Source organism: Narcine bancroftii, chromosome 13 (genome assembly GCF_036971445.1).
Source record: "Narcine bancroftii isolate sNarBan1 chromosome 13, sNarBan1.hap1, whole genome shotgun sequence".
Classification (NCBI taxonomy): domain Eukaryota; kingdom Metazoa; phylum Chordata; class Chondrichthyes; order Torpediniformes; family Narcinidae; genus Narcine; species Narcine bancroftii.
Window position 1 is genome coordinate 4219562 of NC_091481.1, and position 19933 is coordinate 4239494.

The 19933-nt window shown below is 43.2% G+C and overlaps 1 protein-coding gene across 9 annotated transcripts in view; it reads left to right on the plus strand.

Annotated features, from left to right (window-relative positions):
- The window catches only part of gata3 (GATA binding protein 3), a 34017-nt gene extending 25945 nt beyond the window's left edge, over positions 1-8072 (plus strand). For all 9 annotated transcript variants that reach the window (XM_069909020.1, XM_069909018.1, XM_069909019.1 and 6 more), the window contains one exon: positions 5784-8072. In XM_069909020.1, coding sequence (XP_069765121.1) covers positions 5784-6083 — 300 coding nt within the window. In that variant the 3' untranslated portion in view covers positions 6084-8072. The remainder of the gene's footprint in view (positions 1-5783) is intronic.
- The last annotated feature ends 11861 nt before the right edge of the window (positions 8073-19933 follow it).

Genomic DNA, 19933 nt, shown 5'->3' on the forward strand with positions numbered 1-19933 from the left:
AAATGTCACTCACTAGAGGATATACATTTAAGGTGAAGAGGTAAAAATTCAAAGACAATCTGTGGGGCTTATCGCAGAAGGATTCGTGGGTACCTGGAACAGGTTGCCAGGTGTAGTGGTGGAGGCAGATACAATAGTCAGGCATTTAAGAGACCCTGAGACAGACATATAAATGTAATGATAATGAGTTTATTGTCTGATACATGTTCAGTAAAATCTCCACTATCTGGAATTCAAGCAACCAGCAGCCTCAAGCAACTGGTAAAATTATTGCGGAAAATATGAAAAATGCGGAAGTTTAAAATTGGTACCCCCAGCAGTTAGTTCGCCAATCCAAGCACATGCGCGGACTCAAACAACTGGAAAATTCGCTTTTCTGGCAACTACCAATCCCCATAGGTGCTGGATACTGTCCAAAGCACATGTGCACTAAAATTCTTTCTCGCTGCAGCAAAATCAGGCCAGCAAGATGTGCCCAACTCTGACGACCTGGAAGGAGATAATACGTAGCTAAATAAATATTCACAGTTGTAGTTAGTGGTACAATTCTTTAGGGAATCGAGGGGTGTGTAATGTGCAGCAGAAACTTTTTAGCATAAATTGGGCATCATGGTTGGTACAGACTGTCAATGGGCCTGTTCCTATGCAGTTCTATTTAAGGGGATTTCTCTGTCCTGGTGATCTCTTCTGTGACAGGTTGGAGTTTTCAATATGGGAGGCTGTTGTTGGTCATGCAAAGGGTGGGGGTGATCTTATGGAGTGGTCTGAGTGTAATTTGGGCTTCACTAATGGGGAAGGTCTGGGACAGGAAACTAGTCCTGCGAGTGGATCTGGAGAACTCTCCAGTCTCCTGTCCTTTATGTGTCCACATCTCAGAAGCACACAGGAGGGCAGAGAATTCCATTGATCTGTTTTGTGCCAGGTTTGAGGTCTTGATGTTCAAACACTCTATCCATACAAATGGAAAACTTAATTGTCGATGTCTTCCTCGGTTAAGACCCAGCTTCCAAGATGCGGGAAGTGGTCCGTGTTTTCCAGGGCCTTCATGCCATGGTGTTCGGAAGCTACAGGTGTCATCATCTTCCCAGGGAGTTTTTTGGCTTCCCTGTTTGTACTTTTCAGGGCAGTGGTTGGAACCAAGCGATCCGTGCACGTCATCTCTGCAGCTTACTCCTCCATTCCACCCTCTCGATGGAAATTTCCTCTCAATGACATTGGTGCCGCTCAGAATTAGGTCTAAGTCTAATGCAGTTGAATACATGATGACAGTACCAAGACCCACACAGGGACATTTGAGAGGCTGGTTAATATTCCGCATGGTGAAACATGGAAGTCTGCAGGCGATGTGATTGAAGTAAAAACACAGAAATGCTGGAGGAACTCAGCCAGTCTCACAGCGTCCATAGGAGGTGAAGGATATTTCAGCCCTGAGCCCTTCTTCAAGGTGTAGGCAAAAAGACTGGAGAGAAAGGGGAAGAGTGGGAGAGGGAGAAGTCCCAACCCACAAGTTGGATACCTTCCAACTGATGGCATTAATATCAACTGCTTTGGTTTCCATTAAACCCCACCTCCCCCCATCTCCCATCTTCGTCTCCCTGTCACCTATCCCCAGGCTCTCTTTCTTTTCTCTCTTTCCCTCTGTCTCCTTTCACGGAGCCAAATCTATTCTCACCGTTCCTCTGATCATATCCTTTTGTTTGTGGTCTGGACTCCTTCCCCTCTCATTCTCCCCCCCCCACCCCCCACCCCCTTTCTCTCTGTCTTTATTCAGATGCCTGCCTGCTTTTTGCTTATACCTTGAAGAAGAGCTCAGGCCCAAAACGTCGGTGATATATCTACCTTCTGTTGATGCTGCGAGACAGGCTGAGTTCCTCCAGCATTTATGTGTGTTTTTATAATATTCCGCACGAGCCTGCTCTGTTCTCCTTTTGTATATTTACATAAATAAGTTCAATATAATGCAGAAACAGTATCTTTTAAGAAAAATGCAAGAGGAAATTGGTTCCATTGGAAATAAGCAAATCCTTCACTACCTGCCTCCAATTCCCCTAAAATGGGTTGTTGGAATAGATTTGATTGGGCCAGAGTGAAAATACAGAACCCCGTAGCTACAAACTAGGCAGCTCGGACAGTTTTAGTGATTTAACTGTTATCTGTTGAAGAGCATGTGCAATGCTTTTACATCGCACTGGATCTAATACAGAGCCACAGACTTGGCCTTGGGGCGGGGGGGGGGGGGGGGGGGGGTTGGTGTGAACAAGCGGGGGTGGCGGAGGGGGGGGGGGGGAACAACCTTCTGTGAGCTTGCAAAAGTGCCACAGGCAGTATTCGGAGCAGCACTTCAACCCATATGTTTACTCAACACTTGGTGTGATCACAATGTGTTAAGAATTTTTTATTTTAAATTTAGACAAGCAGCACAGTCACTGGTCCTTCCTGCCCACGAGTCTGAGGCGCCCAATTACACCCAATTTACCTACAACCCATGGTCGTGTTTGGAAGGTGGGAGGAAACACGGGGAGAAGGTACAAACTCTGAACCCAGGTCGCCGACGCTGTAACAGCGTTGCGCTAAACTTTCGCCCCAAGACAAAAACAAAATTCTGTTCGAAAGAGAATTTTGAAATTCTGTTTCTCAGGCAGATTTAAACAGAAATCCTTTAAAAGCAAATTGCAGATGCTAAGAATCTGACAAATGTTGGAGACACTCAGCAGGTCGGGAAGCATCTGTAGAAGGAGAACCGGTCAGATTTTAAGGTAGAAAACCTTTTGTCTGAATCAGGTCTGATGAAAGGTAGCATCACCTGCCTATGAATTGATCATGAAAGCACAAGCACATACTAAGAAATTGATATTTCCAATCTCCACCTTGTGACACGTGTCAGTAGTTCCATTTCACATTATATATTGCAGACCCTTGTGACTCATTTGTGAGGTGGGGTCCCACTCCAGGGATTTGAATACCTGTTTGAAAAGTCAGAGAATTCTCCATGACACACTGTCCAATGTTTATTCCACAGTCAGTGTGATCATACTTGTGGAGATTGCTGACAGCTCTTGTGCGTTCTTCATTAAAATGGTGACGGCAGTTTAGAATGCAACATTAGAGCGGCACGTTTGGTGCAGTGGTTGGCACAACATTTTTACGGCGTCAGCCATTGGGACCGACCGGGGTTTGAATCCTGCGCTGAATGTGAGGAGTTGGGATGTTGTCCCTGTGCCTGAATGGGATTTCCCTGGGAGTACCGGGGGTTGTAGGTTAATTGGATGCAATTGGGTAGCACGGGCTCATGGGCTGAAATGGCCTGTGACCGTGCTGTACGTCCAAATTTAAAATAAAAAAAAATGTGTAAAGGATTTGAAATAGTGCAACAATGTTAACAGTGGAAGAACAGAGGGACCTTGGTGTCCAAATCCATCTCAAGGTTGTTGCACAGGTCGATGGGAGAGTTAAGAAAGCATGTGGGATGCTGGGCTTCATTAGTCGGGGGGTGGGGGGATTGAGTTCAGGAGTGATGAAGTAATGTTACAGCACTACAAATCTCTGGTGAGATCTCACTTAGAATATTGTGTTCAGTTCTGGTCATCTCATTACAGGAAGGATGTGGAAACTATGGAGAGGGGGCAGAGGAGATTTACCAGGATGTTGCCTGGATTGGAAAATATGTCTCATTAGGCAAGGTTAGCAGAACTGGGACTTTTCTCTTTAGAGTGAAGAGGACTGATTTAATCGAGTCTACGGGGCATAGATAAGGTAGAGAATTGGCACCTTTTTCTCAGGGTGGGAGTAGCAAGCACCAGAGGACATCTGTACAAAGTGAAGGGAGGAAGGTTTGGGGGTAAGTTTATTTTTACACAGAGAGTTGTGGGTGCCTGGAATGCCTTGCCGAGGTGGTGGTGGAGGCTGGATCCTTAAGGAGCTTTTAAGAGACTCTTAGACAGGCACATGGATGAAAGAAAAATAGTTATGATCTGGGAGGGGGGTAGTCTTTTTTAGGTAAATATAGGTCAGCACAACATTGTGGGCTGAAGGGCCTGTAGTGTGCTGTAATATTCTATGTTCTAGTATAAATCTAAATGCAAGTCTCAGCTCTCACAACGACTTTGACATTTAAGAAAAATTCGGTGAATGGGAGGGGCATGGAGGGCGATAGCCAGGTGCTGGTCAATGGGACTAGGCAGAATAATAGTTTGGCATGGACTAGATGGGTCGAAGGGCCTGCTTCTGTGCTCTAGTGGTCTATGGCATGTATTGTCAGTTGTCAGGGAAATGAGCACATCTATTGAATTTGTACATTGACATTATTATGGATGGTTAAATCGTGTTTGTAGAAGTTTAAAAAAACCTGGCCAGCTATTGGTGAAGTTGGTTAAAACCCCTTCTGTTTCATATGCTTTTTGTTGGTTCCTCACCATTGTTATTGAGGGAAGTGTTTCAAATGTGCAATCACTTCCTGAAATTTACCACACAAACTACTATTGTTTTAGATTCGGTGCTTTTTTTTTAAAGGCCGAGCTCTCTTAGATTCTGCACTTCTGGGCTCTTCCTGAAAATCAGATGGTGCCAGTCCTTGCTTGGCTCTGTTTTGAAGGTGTTAGTTTTCCACTTAAAACCTGATTGATAGCCATTGAAGCTACAGAAGACGAGAGCATTTGAAGATGGGAGCTGAGTAACAGAATTGTAAGTGAAGATGACGTAGACAGTACTCGCAGAAACATGAGAACATTTGTAACTTTACTTCTGGTCTCCCTTCTGCCACATAGTGTAGAAGAAACAGAGAAGCAAATATAAGCATGATCTTGGGTCTAGATAGTAAAACTTTCTGTTTTATTGGAGAGGTTTGCTTGCTCGTATATGGGGTTGACGGCAAAAATATCATCAGTACTGAAACTTAGAAAACTACATTTCATAAATAACAACATTGCAATGGAATATTTTGTAAACCTGTTCAACTCCCAGTCTGAGATGGTTCATCTAATTAAACTGCGTGTTATGATTATCTTTTAATGATCTAACACGGGATGGTTTTTGCTTCTGATTACAGTGTGTGTGTGCGTGCGTGCATGCATGTGTGTATATTGGCATGAATGTGCGTGTGTGTGTGTGTCGGTGTGTGCATGAGCATGCATGAGTGTGTATGTGTCTTTTAAGTTGGTGTGTGTGCGTGTATGTTGCCATGTGTGTAGATACCTGTGTATGCCTGTGAACATATCAGTTAAGCACAGAATTGGCATGAACCATCTGGAAGTGATTAGCTTGCCACAACAAACTTACACAAGCTGTAGTTCCTAAAAATAGCTGATTTTTTGGAGGTGCTAATTTGTCACGCCACACATAGACTGGAGCCCTGCTTGCTTTGTCAAGTGAAAATAAATGATTCTGCTGTCCACAAGACCATAAGACATGAGAGCAGAAATAGACTATTCAGCCCATTGATTCTGCCCCACCAATCATGAGCTGATCCTTCAATTAAGCATACCAAAACAAATGGTCTGTTGATTTATTATAATGCTGTTTGTGGGATCTTGTGTGTAAAAATCCATCTGTGCAATTGTGGCCTTACCTCAGGGTGCATTATTGCTTTTGGATATCCAGGGACTTGTACAAATGACAAATTAGTGCAAATCTCTCTTTACTCAACATGTTTGTTCCTTCAAGGTGGTAAAAAGAGTGAGATGGTGGAAAGATCCCTGGATGCATCAGCCCTTGGAAAAGGTTAAACCACAGGCCTGGGGTTGGAAGGAATAAAATGTTTTAAAAATGCCTTGCTTTTTTACCTGTAGATTAACCGACCACTGACCATGAAGAAAGAGGGAATTCAGACCCGGAACCGGAAAATGTCCAGCAAATCCAAGAAGAGCAAAAAGACCCACGATGGTCTGGATGAATTTTCAAAGAGCCTCATGGACAAGGCCAGTTCTTTCAGTCCTACAGCGCTCACGAGACACATGTCCCCGATTCATCATATCCCACCATTCAGTCATTCCGGCCACATGCTGACGACACCGACCCCGGTTCATCCGTCCTCCAGTCTGTCATTTGGACCTCACCATCCCTCGAGTATGGTCACTGCAATGGGCTAGATTTCTCTGGTGCGAAGCTCCAGGCTGCAGAGCGCGTCTGCTTTGCATTAACATTCTCCGTAAAAGGGATTCAACAAAAATGCAAGCAAATTCACCTGTTTTCAGATGATAGGAGATCTCAGCAACTGGGCAACCATTGACTACTTCAATTAGTAAGCTTTGTGTCAGATAAGAGTTTCCCGACATCACCCTTTAAGGAGCTCTGTATGCTGTGTAGGTATACTGAGTTGTCAAACCATCATTTGTGAATACACCATTGTAGAAGCGTTGCCTGTTTATTTGTGAGACAGGATCTTGTGCTGTGAAATAGCATTTTAAGCAAAATACCGCCAACCTTTCCTTCTCTCTGCCTTCCAGCAGCCCCCACCATTCCCCTCCCCACTGGCCACAGCCCCCAATCCTGAAAATACCTGTAAAATATACAAGGAAAAAACGGTCATCCGTGAGACCGTGTGGGGCTTCTTGAATGCACCGCGACCAGCTGAGGGCGAGAGGACTCTGGGATCAAGAGGGAAGGCACACAGAGCTTGGAGGAGGAGACAGCAAAAAGAACAAAAGAGAGCCAGACTACTCTTCTCTGCTCGTAAAACTGCTGAAAAAAAAACGAGCTCCCAGATCTGCCGCCTCACACCAGCGGAAGTTGTTTGATGCATTACCTTGTAGACAGACCATTTATCTGACCTTCAGCCTCCACATAGGAAGTGTTATCAGTTGCAGGCAATCAGTGTAATACACGGATATTACCAATGAAGAATCTGGGCATCTATTGTCCCTGGCTGAAATGCATTGTGAACAAGTTCCTGTAACTGTTGTTTGTAATTCAGACTATCAGAAGAAGATGTAGAAGAGTTATCTCATTACATGCTGTGCAAGCTGAATGGTTGTGTACATTTAACAATTATAATTGCTAGTGGATTATAAAACAAAAAGACTGCTACGATTTTGTTGGATAATTTTTTAAGAAAAAAAATAAACTAGACTTAATTTTGTTGATCTATTGCGATTCTGCTTGAGAGGGTTTTTTAAATTTTGTTTTGGTTTGCTGATGTTTGGATGGTTTCCTGGCACCACAATGTCTGTTTTTGCTTGTCCATCTCACCACAAAATTTCTGCTTTTGTGGTTGTACAGGAAATATAAAAATTGCATGTTAGCACTATTGCCTCAAAAGTCTGAGGCCCTAGTGACAAAAATACTGTGGTTCTGGTAATGTGTACCTCCTGTAAGCTTCAGAGTTTCTGTAGCCTTGAGAGTTAAGTACTGTTAATGTCGTCTCCTTCACACAAAACATTTAAAAAAATTTTTTAAAACTTAGCTCCTCTCGCAACTTTTAACTGCTGCAGTCTATTTAAATAAAATGTGAATAAAACATTTATTTACAAGCCCTTAAAAGAATTTTTTTTTTTTTTTTTGCTTTTAATGTCCAATCTTTTCTACCTCAATCACATGGAAGTTAATCAAGGACTAAATAAATGTAAAATCTCATTAAATTCAGCACATCTGGGAGTTAACAAGCAAGTTATTGGCGGTCCTTTTAATAGTGTAGTGCCAGTAAACCACCCAAAGACTCTCGATGGTGCTTGGCACCCATGCCCACGGTGTAGAACATGCACATTATATAATCCTTGTGCAACATTTTAGTGGCTGTTTTTTTTTAATACACGTCACCACCCCACCCCAGCATTGCACCTCTTTTATTGTAAAATAATTCCTGTCTTGTTTTATTTTTTTTTCGAGGTACTGACAAAGCCAAAACAGAGATGTGCAATGTGACATAGAAAACTGGTAGAAAAGGCAAATATAACAGGTTCTAAGTTATTTGTACAATTTATGCAGTACCTTTCAGATGTGGAGCTTTGAGGACACAGTATTTCTCTTTTTTTCTAGTAAAGTAAGTTATTGGTGAATAGATATTACCTGACCTGTTCCTATCCTTGTAAAGAATGGAATACTATGCTACCTGCATTAATAAATAAACAAGAAGAAGTGTACATGTTTGTATCTGTTGTCTTATGTAATGATCCATCCCTTCAAAATTCAAGATTATTTTATTGTCATGTAATAAAATGTGATATTACACGAAATTTCCTTTGTTCTACTGTAAGGAGATAAAGATTTGCCCAGTGCCCCTCACAGCCAGAGGAAGAAGCAGAAGGGAGTTCTCCCTCCCCACCCCCCCCCCCCCAAGTCACTGAAGGTCCACGTATTCCCCTCCAGAGCCACACAGCCTTCAGTTCAAACCATCAGCAACCTGAGCTCCAGATACGCACCTCTGATACTATCAGGAAGCTCCAGTGCCCTCTTGCATCCCGGTTCCAATAGCTAGTACCCCCTTCAGCCAGTATGCAGTAACCTAGTGCGAGTCTCTTGACCAGCAACCCTCAGTCTGCGTGGGTTCCTCATCTTGAGTCATCAACAGCCTGCGTGGCGCAGGTGGCCTGTGTTCTTCAGCCTCAGAGCCCCTTGCTGGCCCACCGGCGCGGTCATTGTCCCGTAGCTCATCTTCTCATAAGTACTGCCATCTTGGGTCCAGACCCAAAGTCAATACCCTGAACAAATCTGCGATGTATCCTGAAACATGGCCCGCAGCAAATTCTATCTGGCAAAAGAAATTCCTCCACATCTGTTTTAAATAGGTGCCCTTCAATCCTGAAGTTGTGCCTTGCAACATTCGAAATGCATCTAAGAGGTCCCCCTCATTCTGAACTCCAAGGAGAAGAGTCCAAGAGCCAACAAAAGTTCCTCATATGGCTAATCCCTTAATTCCGGGAATTATTCTTGACATCTTTTCTGAATCCTCTCCAATGACCACATTCTTTCTTAAATTTTAAGGAGCCCAAAACTGTACCTCATACTCCAAGTGAGGCCTCACCTTTGTGCCTCATAAATTCCCTGCTCTTGTATCTTGCTTTTCTAGATATGAATGCCAACATTGTATTCGCTGCATTCACCACGACTCAGTCTGTGGGGTATCCTGCACGAGGACTCCCAAATCCCTATGCATCTCCGAATTTTGAATTTTTCCCCATCCAACTACTACTGTGCACTTTATTCCTTCTACCCAAGGGCATGGCCTGTACACTTTCCAACTAATATGAATCCGGCAAGCTCCATAAAGAAGAACACCCCATTGTCCACCATAATGTTGGATGACAAATCAGCATCTTCAAAATGAGCAATCTTCAAAAGAATATCTACAGGATCATTTATATCCACCTGAGAGAGTAGATTGATATTTCTTGGAAATCTAACCCAATGCAACACTTGCTGAGAGTTTTTGTGGTGAAGGTTCTGGAGTGGTTTGGAACCTCTAAACAGTGTCAACCATGTTGTAGCTGACACATGCAACAAATTCATTTAATTGGCTGTCATTAAATTCTGCTCCTGTTCATTGGCTGTGAAGGACTCTTGAGACATCCTGAGGTCATATAAGGCAGGAATAACATGTTTTCTTCAATCAGGATGGAACATGAGGTAATTCAAAGTGAAACCACTAATTAATATCTTATTGCTGAATATGGAATCTGTCGATTCAGCTGAAAAGTGGGGTTGTTCCTGATCAAGCAACCAGAAATGAACGTATATAATATCATTTTAAAAGCAGGGAGGTACACACTGGCATCCCAGGAACTTAAGTGGATCCTTGTTTAATTTTGACAGACATTTAAGTGAAAATGTCATGAGAACAGTAAGGAGGAAATTTCATGCTCACTGGAGTGTCAGCCAAATGCTAATACCAGATGTCTATTGGCAAAGATGCCAAGATACTCCTTCAGGATGGCCCTCTGTTTATTTGGGGAAAGTGTTCATGCTCAGTAGAACAATTGCTGTCACATCTACAGAGCCCGTTCCTAAAGCAAATCAGCAAATGGCTCTGTTTACAGAGGATCAGATTATTGGGACATTCTGGATCCTTCCAATTGACAGAGACACTAAGCACATCTGCAATTCTCTTTAATTGCACGTAGACTTCTCTGTCTGTGCCTGAAGTTATAATATGGATGAGAACGTTGAAGAAGATCGTAAGTAGGAGCAAAGTTCGGCCATCAGGCTTGTCGAGCCTGCTCTGCCATTCAACAAGAACACGGCAGATCTAGACAAGGACTCAACTCCTAATCTGCAACGTCCACGGCTACCTTTGGCAGAGAATTCCACAGATTCGCCTCCCTCTTCATCGCTGCCTTATGGTGTTGGGAAGAGAAGGATGTACCACAGCTTTGCATCAGAGGCTTCACTGCGGCTTAGTCAACCTTACAAATTTCTTGACACCAACTCATTATTTTTGTCAGGTGCTTTATACGAATATTTGCGCTGTGATGCTGCCACAGAACAATAGATTTCATGACTTGCTCATGATGATAAATTCTGATTCTGTTACTGCCATGTGTGTGTGGCACGGTCAGTGTGGTGGTTGGCACAACACTAATACAGCGGGTGGATGGTTGTTTTTCGTTCAGGCTCTACAGCAAATGTACTGGAAGGAATGGAGGACTGAGACACTTTAGTTTCCTTTATTATGGACAAGCTTAGCAGGAGGTAAATCAAACCACCCGTTCCCCCCCCCCCCCCCACCCACCTCATCTGCGTAAGGATCAAGGAGCTCCCAGAACATCTAATTACATCAGTTTGTACACCCTGCTGCAATCTGACGACCAATCCATAAAACACTCTTCTCCCATGTGACAAGCATTAAGCTAAACATGATCAGAATCAGAATTTATTTTCACGATCAAGTCATAAAATTTGTTATTTCGTGGCAGCATCACTGTGCAAACATTTATATGAACCACCTTACCGAAATAAATAAAAAGTCAGGCCGTGTCTTTGGTTCATTGATCATTCTGGACTCTGATGGCAGCAGGGAAGAATCCATCCTTGTACCGTTGAGTGCTTGTCTTCAAGCTCCTGTCTTTACCTTTTTTCCAACGGTAGCAGTGAGAAGAGGGCGTGGCTTGGGTGGTGGGGTCATTGAGGATAGAGGCACCACCTCATGTAGATGTCCTTGATGGAATGGAGCCTGGTGCCTGTGATGTTGCAGGCTGAGAATTTTCTTCTCCTGAGTGTAGGCTCCTCCATATTAGACAGTGATGCAACCAGCCAGAATGCTCTCCACGGTCCACCACAGAAGCTTTTGAGAGTTTTTGGTGACACAATTCACCTGCAAATAGCACCATTATGTAAATCAATCACGTAACCAGGTTCCCCTTTCCTTAGGCATTGTGGAGAAACTCCAGGCTGGTGGAAGCTTACTAATTGGGCTGGGGTTTCCCAGGAACACCAGTCATGGAGCTCCCCACTCGCTGAATATTTATAACCCTTGGCATTCTTTTGCAAAGCAGCAAGGCAGAACCTTGCAAGTGCCAACGATGCAAGTTCAAATCCCGAGCCGTCTGTCGGAAGTTTGCACGTGGTCCCTGTGACCTGTGTGGGATTTCCCCAGATGCTCTGGTTTCATTTCACATTCCTAAAGCGTACCGGATTTTGGGTGCAATTGTGTGGCATGGATTTCAATGGCCAGAATCCACTTCTATGACGTTATAAATAAATAAATGCATGCATAAATATCAATTCATTGAACATTAAGAAATACAGCATGGAAACATGATCTTTGCTCCTCCACCAAGCACGTTTTTTTACTTCAATCCTTTCCATTTTATGCTCCCATTAAATCTCCCCACTCCTAAACCTCTACCACTCACCTAATTTCTAGGGACAATTTGCCAATCAACCTGCACGCCTTTGGGATGTGGGAAGAAATTGGAGCCATCGGGGTGAAGTCCACTCATACAAACTCCATACAGGAAGACTGAACCCTGTGTCCCTGGAGCTGTGAGGTATTAGCTCTATCAGCTGGGCATTCCTTGACGAAGGGCTCAAGCCTGAAATGTTGGGGTGGCCCAGTTAGTGTAACGGTTAGTGTACTGGATCGGGACCGGGGTTTGAATCCTGCACTGTTTGTAAAGAGTTTGTACATTCTTCCCATGTCTGCCGTATCAGTATCCTGCCATCATTTGAAATATACCAGGGGTTGTAGGTCAAATGGGCATAATTGGGTCTCATGGGCTTGGGGGCCAAAATGGCCTGTAATTATATCTAAATTTACACTGTTGGACCAGCTGAATTTCTCCAGTATTGTGATTTTACTTCAACCACAGTGTCTGCAGACTTTCGTGTTTTACCCCTGTGGCTCTGTGATGCCCGAATATTTTGTTAAAACTCAATTTAATTTAATTATTCCTCTGAGGTTAGGTGAGATACAAACCAGAGGAGATGGGTTAAGGGTGAATGGGGAGATGTTTAGGGTGAATGTTAGGGGTAATTTCTTCACACAGAGAGTGGTGGGATTATGTGACGAGCTGTCAGCTGAAGTGGTGAATGTGGGCTCAATTTTAACATTTAAGAAAAAATTTGGACAGGTGCATAGATGGAGGCTATGGAATGGATGCAGGTCAGTGGGACTAGACAGAATGGTAGTTTGGCACAGACTAGAAGAGCTGAAGGGCCTGTTATCGGTGCTGGAATGTTCTATGGTTTCTATGATTAGGTTTTACATGCCAAAACTGATGTAGAATAAAATTAAGATTCCTTCTCTCAACCATTATCCAATGACATCTGAGATGGGTCATTAATCCATTAATCACTCTCAAGCCAAAAGATCCAACAATACTGAGAGCAAATTTAGAAAGGTATTGGAGGGATAGCATTGGCTCTGGTAACATACTCTTGGTAAAATTTAATATTTCCAAATGAGGAATCTGGGCATTTGCAAAGACCAATCTTTACATTCATACTAGTCTAGTGCCTTTCGGCATGGAAATAGGCCCTTCAGCCCATTGAATCTATGCTAACTACCAGGACTCATCAGACCATCACACAAACCCCACCTCCCCTCCTTTGACACCAAGTGCACTTCCTGCTGCCTTGGAAAAAGCAGCCAACGTACGAAAAGACTCAACTCACACTCTTCACCCTCCTTGATCACACTGCACTAGGTTCAAGGACAGTTTCTTTCCTGCTGTTTATCAAACTCCTGTAACATTATGATGCCTTTCCTCTCTCCTAACTCTGTTACTCCACAGTTTGAACTTTATTTCACTTGCTGTACTATGTATGGGATGACGAACTGAACTGTTTGCCAAACAAACTCTCTCACTGCATCTTGAACTTTTCCAGAAGGAATGATTTTGCTAATTTATGGATACAGATACCAAGATGCATTTTTTAATGGTTATCCTGTACATAGTACAGTAAATAGGACACAAGAGCAGTTTTAAAAGGAGGGATCAGTTTGTGCAGAGCAAAGGCAACATAATTTTACTCATGTGAGATTAGTTTAAGAGGGACCTCATGGGAACCTCTTTCACCCAGAGGGTAGTTTGTATCTGGAATAAGCTACTAAAAGCAATGAAAGCAGATGGTGGTTAGCGCAATGAGATTACAGCGCCAGTCATCAGGACTAGGGTTCGAACCTGGCGCTGTCTGTAAGGAATTTGTATGTTCTCCCTGTGTTTGCATGGGTTTCTTCTGGGTGCTCCAGTTTCCTCCCACCCTTCAAAAATGTACCGGGGATTGTAGGTCAATTGGGTGTCTTTGGGTGGAATGGGCTTGTAGGCTGGAAGGGCCTGTTACCGTGCTGTATGTCTAAATTTAAATTTAAATAAGTTAAATTTAAATGTAGGCATTTGTACAGATACAGTATTGATATAGCAATAATTTAGGAGGATTGGACCAAGTTGCAGGCAAATGGAACTAGCCCTGAATGCCATCATGGTCTACATTGATGAGATGGGCCAAAGTGCCTGTTCCATGATGCCTGAAGGAAAACTATGTGGTTGGAGTGAAGACATGCAAACTCCACACAGACAGCGCCAGAGGTCATGATTGAATCCATACTGCTCGAGCAAAGAGGCAGCATCTCTATTAGATGTAATAAATTCCTGCCTTGCCACTGCTGGCAAGAACCAAGAACCTTCAGACCGTCAGTCTCAATGATATTGAAACACAAACTGGTTGCAGATGAGGTGCACATTAGTCTCCTACTCACACTTTAGTCACATTATTTGGTTAATTGGGGTGAATTGAATATGAAGCTAAATGAGCCGTACTTATATTGTACATTTCAGATTTCTTTCATAATACTCCATTGCAGTTTAAGGCAAATTAAATTATTTTTTACATATATATATATATGTATTGGTCGATCCTGTGTAATAGTTGACCCCCCACCCACTTTTTTGTAAAGATAGGAATCACAATCATTTTGCACATTCCATAGAACCATAGAACACAGCAGCACAGAAATAGACCCCCTTCGGCCCTTCTAGTCTGTGCTGAACCATTTTTTTTTGCCTAGGCTCGCTGTCCTGCACCCAGACCATAGGCTTCCATACCCCTCGCATCCCATAAGTTACCCACTTAGTTATCAACATTCACCAAAGGTGCCAGGCGAGCCTGCATTGGTTTCGATCGTCCCTGGTTCGGCTCAGCACTCTTACGTATGTATTAGCTTTAGAATTGCCACAGTTACTTTTTAAAAATCTAAACATACAGCATGGTTACAGACCCACAAGCATGTACTGCCAAAATAAACCCTTATGTGTTTTTGAAGGGTGGGAGGAAACCCTCGCTGACATTGGGAGAACGTACAAACTCCTTACAGACAGTGCTGGATTTGAACCCCGGGTTGTAGACGCTGTAAAAGTGTTGCGCTAACTGGGCCATACAAAGCAATGTAAAGAAACAGGAGCAGGAGTTGGCCATCTGACCCGGCGAGTCTGCTCCACCATTCAACAAGTTCGAACAGGCTATGGTTTCAGCTCCATTTGCCTGCCTATTCCCCATCACCCTTATTTCCTCTATTCTTCAAAGTTTTATCCTTGCCTTAAACGTATGGGCAGAGAATATCACGGAATCATCTTACCTCTGTCCTAACTCTACTTCCCTGAATTCGGATTTATTGTCAGAGTAGATTCCTTTTTCCCGTGGCCAGGCAGAATTACCACTAATTGGTAGTCATAAAAATTGTACTTAACATACACATGTAAACAAATAAAGAAATGTAAACATTCTGACTGTGCTGTACTCCCCACGTCCTTCAACAAAGTTGAACAACAAAGTCCACATTTGCTGCCAATGGGGTGAAATCCATTCTCATTGTTCAACTGAGTGTGCAAATTAGCAGCACCCCTGAAAGGCAGCACAGTTGGGCAATACAGTATTCCCTCATAGTGCTCAGTTTCTTAACATAACATATAACCATATAACCATTTACAGCACAGAAAGAGGCCAGTTTGGCCCTACTAGTCCGTGCCGAACATCATCTCCCACCTAGTCCCACTGACCTGTATTTGGCCCATAACCCTCCACACATCTCCTGTCCATATACCTATCCAACTTATCCTTGAATATTAACATCGATCTCGTTCTACCACCACTGCCAGAAGTTCATTCCATTCCCCTACCACCCTCTAAATAGGTCTATATAGGTCAGTACAATATTCAAGCCAAGTTTATTGTGATCTGATTGCACAAGCACAACCCGATGAAGCAGTGTTCTCTGGCCCTCACGGCAAAACTTGCAGACACACAACCAGACAAAACGCACATACTGACAGACAAGGTAAGTATTTAATCTATACAAATAAATAAATAAATAATTGATTCCTGAATATGAGAGTCTTGGAGGGTCAGTGTGAGCCGTTCCTTTGGTCGTTCACTGTTCTCACTGCTCGTGGGAAGAAGCTGTTCCTCAGCCTGGTGCGGTTGGCTCTGATCCTCCTGGATCTCTTCCCTGAAGGAGCAGCTGGAAGATGCTGTGTGCAGGGTGGAAGGGGTCCTCAAGGATTTTGCACACCGTCTTCAGTCAACGATCCCAGTAGATCACGTCGATGGGGTGAGGGAGACTCGAGAAAGAGATACAGGAGGATCAGAGCCAGAACCATCAGGCTGAGGAACAGCTTCTTCCCAGGGGCAATGAGAACACTGAACGACTATTGAAATTCTATAATAACTCCTTATGACTCTACTATTTATTAATAATATTTATTTTAATATATGTATAGGTTCTGTGTGTTTTGTCTGTATGTGTGTTTGCAGTGTTTTACACTGAGAACTGGAGAACGCTGTTTCACAATCGGATGATAAACTTGCCCTTGAATTTGACGCTGCTAATCCTATTTGACTTTGCTCATCCCATTTCCCCTCTCTTTCCATTGTACTGAAATTATCTCCCTTGGAAGGGACTGATTCATTCTGGTTTCTCCAGATCTTGGCCTGGGAATTCCTTCTAATGCTGAACAAAATCAGCGCTGCATAGTTGAAAGTTGGCTTATCTCGAGCAATATTCCATCTATTTCCAGGCTTCTGAGCTCCCAAGGGAAATTCCATTTCCATGCAGGGCTTTTCTCAGCACTAAACAGCTGCTTCCAGCTTAAACGCCCCCTTTCAGGCACGCAGTTAATGGGACCTGCTGACTAGTGAGGAACCGAGAGATATGGAGGTGCAGGTACTTCGTTCCATGAAAGGGAGGATGTAGGTCAAAGGGTGATGAGGATGTCGTTTGGCTCACTCGCATTCACCAGTCCATGAGCAGGGAAATGTGCAAGATGTTGGTGAGACCAGACTTGGGAGTGTGGTGCACATTTCTGGGCCCTCATCTATCGGAAAGATATCAGTGGGGTGGAAAGGGTGCAGAAAAGAATCATAAGGACGTTACTGGGACTGGTGGATTTGAATTATAAGGAGAGACTGTCAGTTGGGACTTTTCTCCCTGGAGCACCAAAGGCTGAGAATGGACCATATAAAGGTTTATAAAATCTTATGGGGAATAGACATTCATACTCTTTTCTCAGATTAAAGGAATCTAAAATGAGATCTGTGAAAGGTGAAATATTTAATAGGGCCCCGAGGCGCACCTTCTACACACTGACGGTAGTGGATGTGTGGAATGAGCTGAGAGGCGGCAGCAAATTTGATGCGTAAAAGACATAGATGGGTACATGATAAGATAAGATTCAGAGAGAAATCTCACTATAAAGGGTCCTAATCTGATTTGTTGACTGAATACTCCCACCCACAGATGCTACCGGTCCTGCTGAGTTCCTCCAGAAGCTCACAGCTTGCTCAGATTTAGAGGGATAGGGAATGAAAGCAGGCAAGTGGGACTAGCATGGACAAGTTGGGCCAAAGGGCCTGTAACTGTGCTGTTAAATGTTAAGATATGGCAATGCCAATTATTTTGATACATTCACAATTTTACACTTTTTAATCAAACAATAATTTAGATATACAACACAGTAACGGGCCCTTCTGGTCCATTAGCTCATGACCCGGGGAGCAGACACAGGGAGAATGTACAAACTCCTTACACACAGCGTGGGATTCGAACCTGAGTCACTGGCGCTGTGACAGAGTTGTGCTAACCTCTACACTAACCGTGCTGCCCTGTTGCTCGTGCTTTATTCAAACTGGCAGTACAACCAACTTTGCTTCCCTGAACCGTGTTAGCTAAAGGGCTTGCATTTTAGGTTGTTCCACAGTGGGCTGTGGCCTCTATGTTTGATGGCCTTGTTGCTTCCTCTACATACTCAGTACCTTTAACCCTGAACCTTCCATGCATTGTAGATGCACAATAGATGGAAGTTCATGGGCATTTGCTTCACCTAACACTTCTCCATGTGGTGTTGAGACAGGGTTTGGGCACTTGGAACAATCATGTGAGAGGAGGTACAGAAGAGTTTATTGCTCAAAGCCTGTGAAATATAAATCGCAATTACAGTGCCAACGATTTGGGTTTAAACCTGACACTGTCTGTGAGGAGTTTATGTGTTCTCCCTGCGTCTGCGTGGGTTTCCTTTGGGTGCTCGGTGAGAGGAGGTACAGAAGAGTTTATTGCTCAAAGCCTGTGAAATATAATTCGCAATTACAGTGCCAACGATTTGGGTTTAAACCTGACACTGTCTGTGAGGAGTTTATGTGTTCTCCCTGCATCTGCGTGGGTTTCCTTTGGGTGCTCGGTGAGAGGAGGTACAGAAGAGTTTATTGCTAAAGCCTGTGAAATATAATTCGCAATTACAGTCCCAACGATTTGGGTTTAAACCTGACACTGTCTGTGAGGAGTTTATGTGTTCTCCCTGCGTCTGCGTGCGTTTCCTTTGGGTGCTCGGATTTACTCCCACCTTCCAAAGATGTAGAACATAGAACATGGTAGTACAGTACAGATCCTTCGGCCCAAGATGTTGTGTGGATCTATACAAACCTACTCCACAACTATCTAATCCTTCCCTACCTCACATCCATAACCCTCTATTTTTCTTACATTATGTGCCCATCTAAGACATACACGTTAGTTGGTTAATTGGTCACATGAATGTCATTGGGCGGTGTGATTCGTGGGCTGGAAGGTCCTGTTACTGTGCTGTCTGTCTAAAAGAAACCAGATCTTGCTGTGGACCATTGTCATCATGAGACCTTCCTGAGGAACAATATTTCTGAAGAATGTGCTTCACAGAGACAATTTTTACTAAGACCTGTGACTTCAAATACAGACATATGTTTGGGTTGCTTTTCCCATGGAAGTCAAGGTCATGGTCTAAGCCTGAGGATGATTCCAAGCTGCTGAGGCTCTCTCTGCCACAGCCGAGAAGTTACTATTCTCCCGTTGTGCGGGGAAACTAAACTGAGCTCTACAAGCTTAGAGGGAAGACTGGGTGTTGATGCCAGGAGACTACAATTGTATTCGTATGAATGGGTGTTTAGTAGATCAGATTTGGTGGCCTATTTCCTTGCTGTATGAAAAACACCAAAATGCTGGATGAACTCAGACGGACTTGCAGCATCCATATATATCTTTACCTCCTTTGGGCGCTGTGACACTGGCTGAGTTCCTCTGGCATTTCTTTTTTTTAACTACAATCACAGCGTCTGCAGACTTTCGTTATGCACTCCTTGTTTCTTATGAATGTAAAGATTAGTCTTTTTTCAAGTTTCCAGATTTAGACTGTAAGACATAGGAGCGGAATTTGGCCATCGAGTCTTCCCTGCCATTCCATCATGGTCCCTGAGTTATAATACACACTTCCACAGGTAGGATCTAATTCCTCAGCTAATTTGTCTTTTTTTCCCCCTTAGAATTATTCATACATCTCTGGATAATAACTGGGCTAAGGAATCTGGCATGCAAAGTTTAATCATGACTCTGTGATTAGCATGGCACACTGTGAAGTTTAATCATGACTCTGTGATTAGCATGGCACACTGTGATGTTATGCAGCGAAACCTTTCAATGCTGAGAATTCACGACTGTAAATCATGATCTTTCAGGTATTTTTATAAACAGCTATTTTAATACCACAAAAGTGTGGTCGAGGAATTTTGAAGTTCACAACTATAAATTTATTACATTTATACCCACACACACACACACACACACACACACACACACACACACACACACACACACACACACACACACACACACACACACACACACACACACACACACACACACACACACACACACACATGTATAAAGCTTTCCAATGCAGCAAACTGTAACCACAAATACATAGGGCGAGATATTGCCATTTTTAGGTTTCACGATGTGGTTGGCAAACTCAAACCCTTTTCAATGCCCAGCAGTCTGATTTTGACCTCAGGCCCTATTTCTAGATATTTAGCTTAACAGTTCCTTTCTTTCTTTTCATAAGAATGTTTAAGAATAGGGGAAAGCCACCCAAACTTCTCAAGGTTTTCTCATTTGTGATAAAATGCAAGAAATGTGATTAATTTTTACGATGTTGTGTGACAGATTATGTTATATTTTATATTGTATATAGATAGGTTTTAAAGGAGA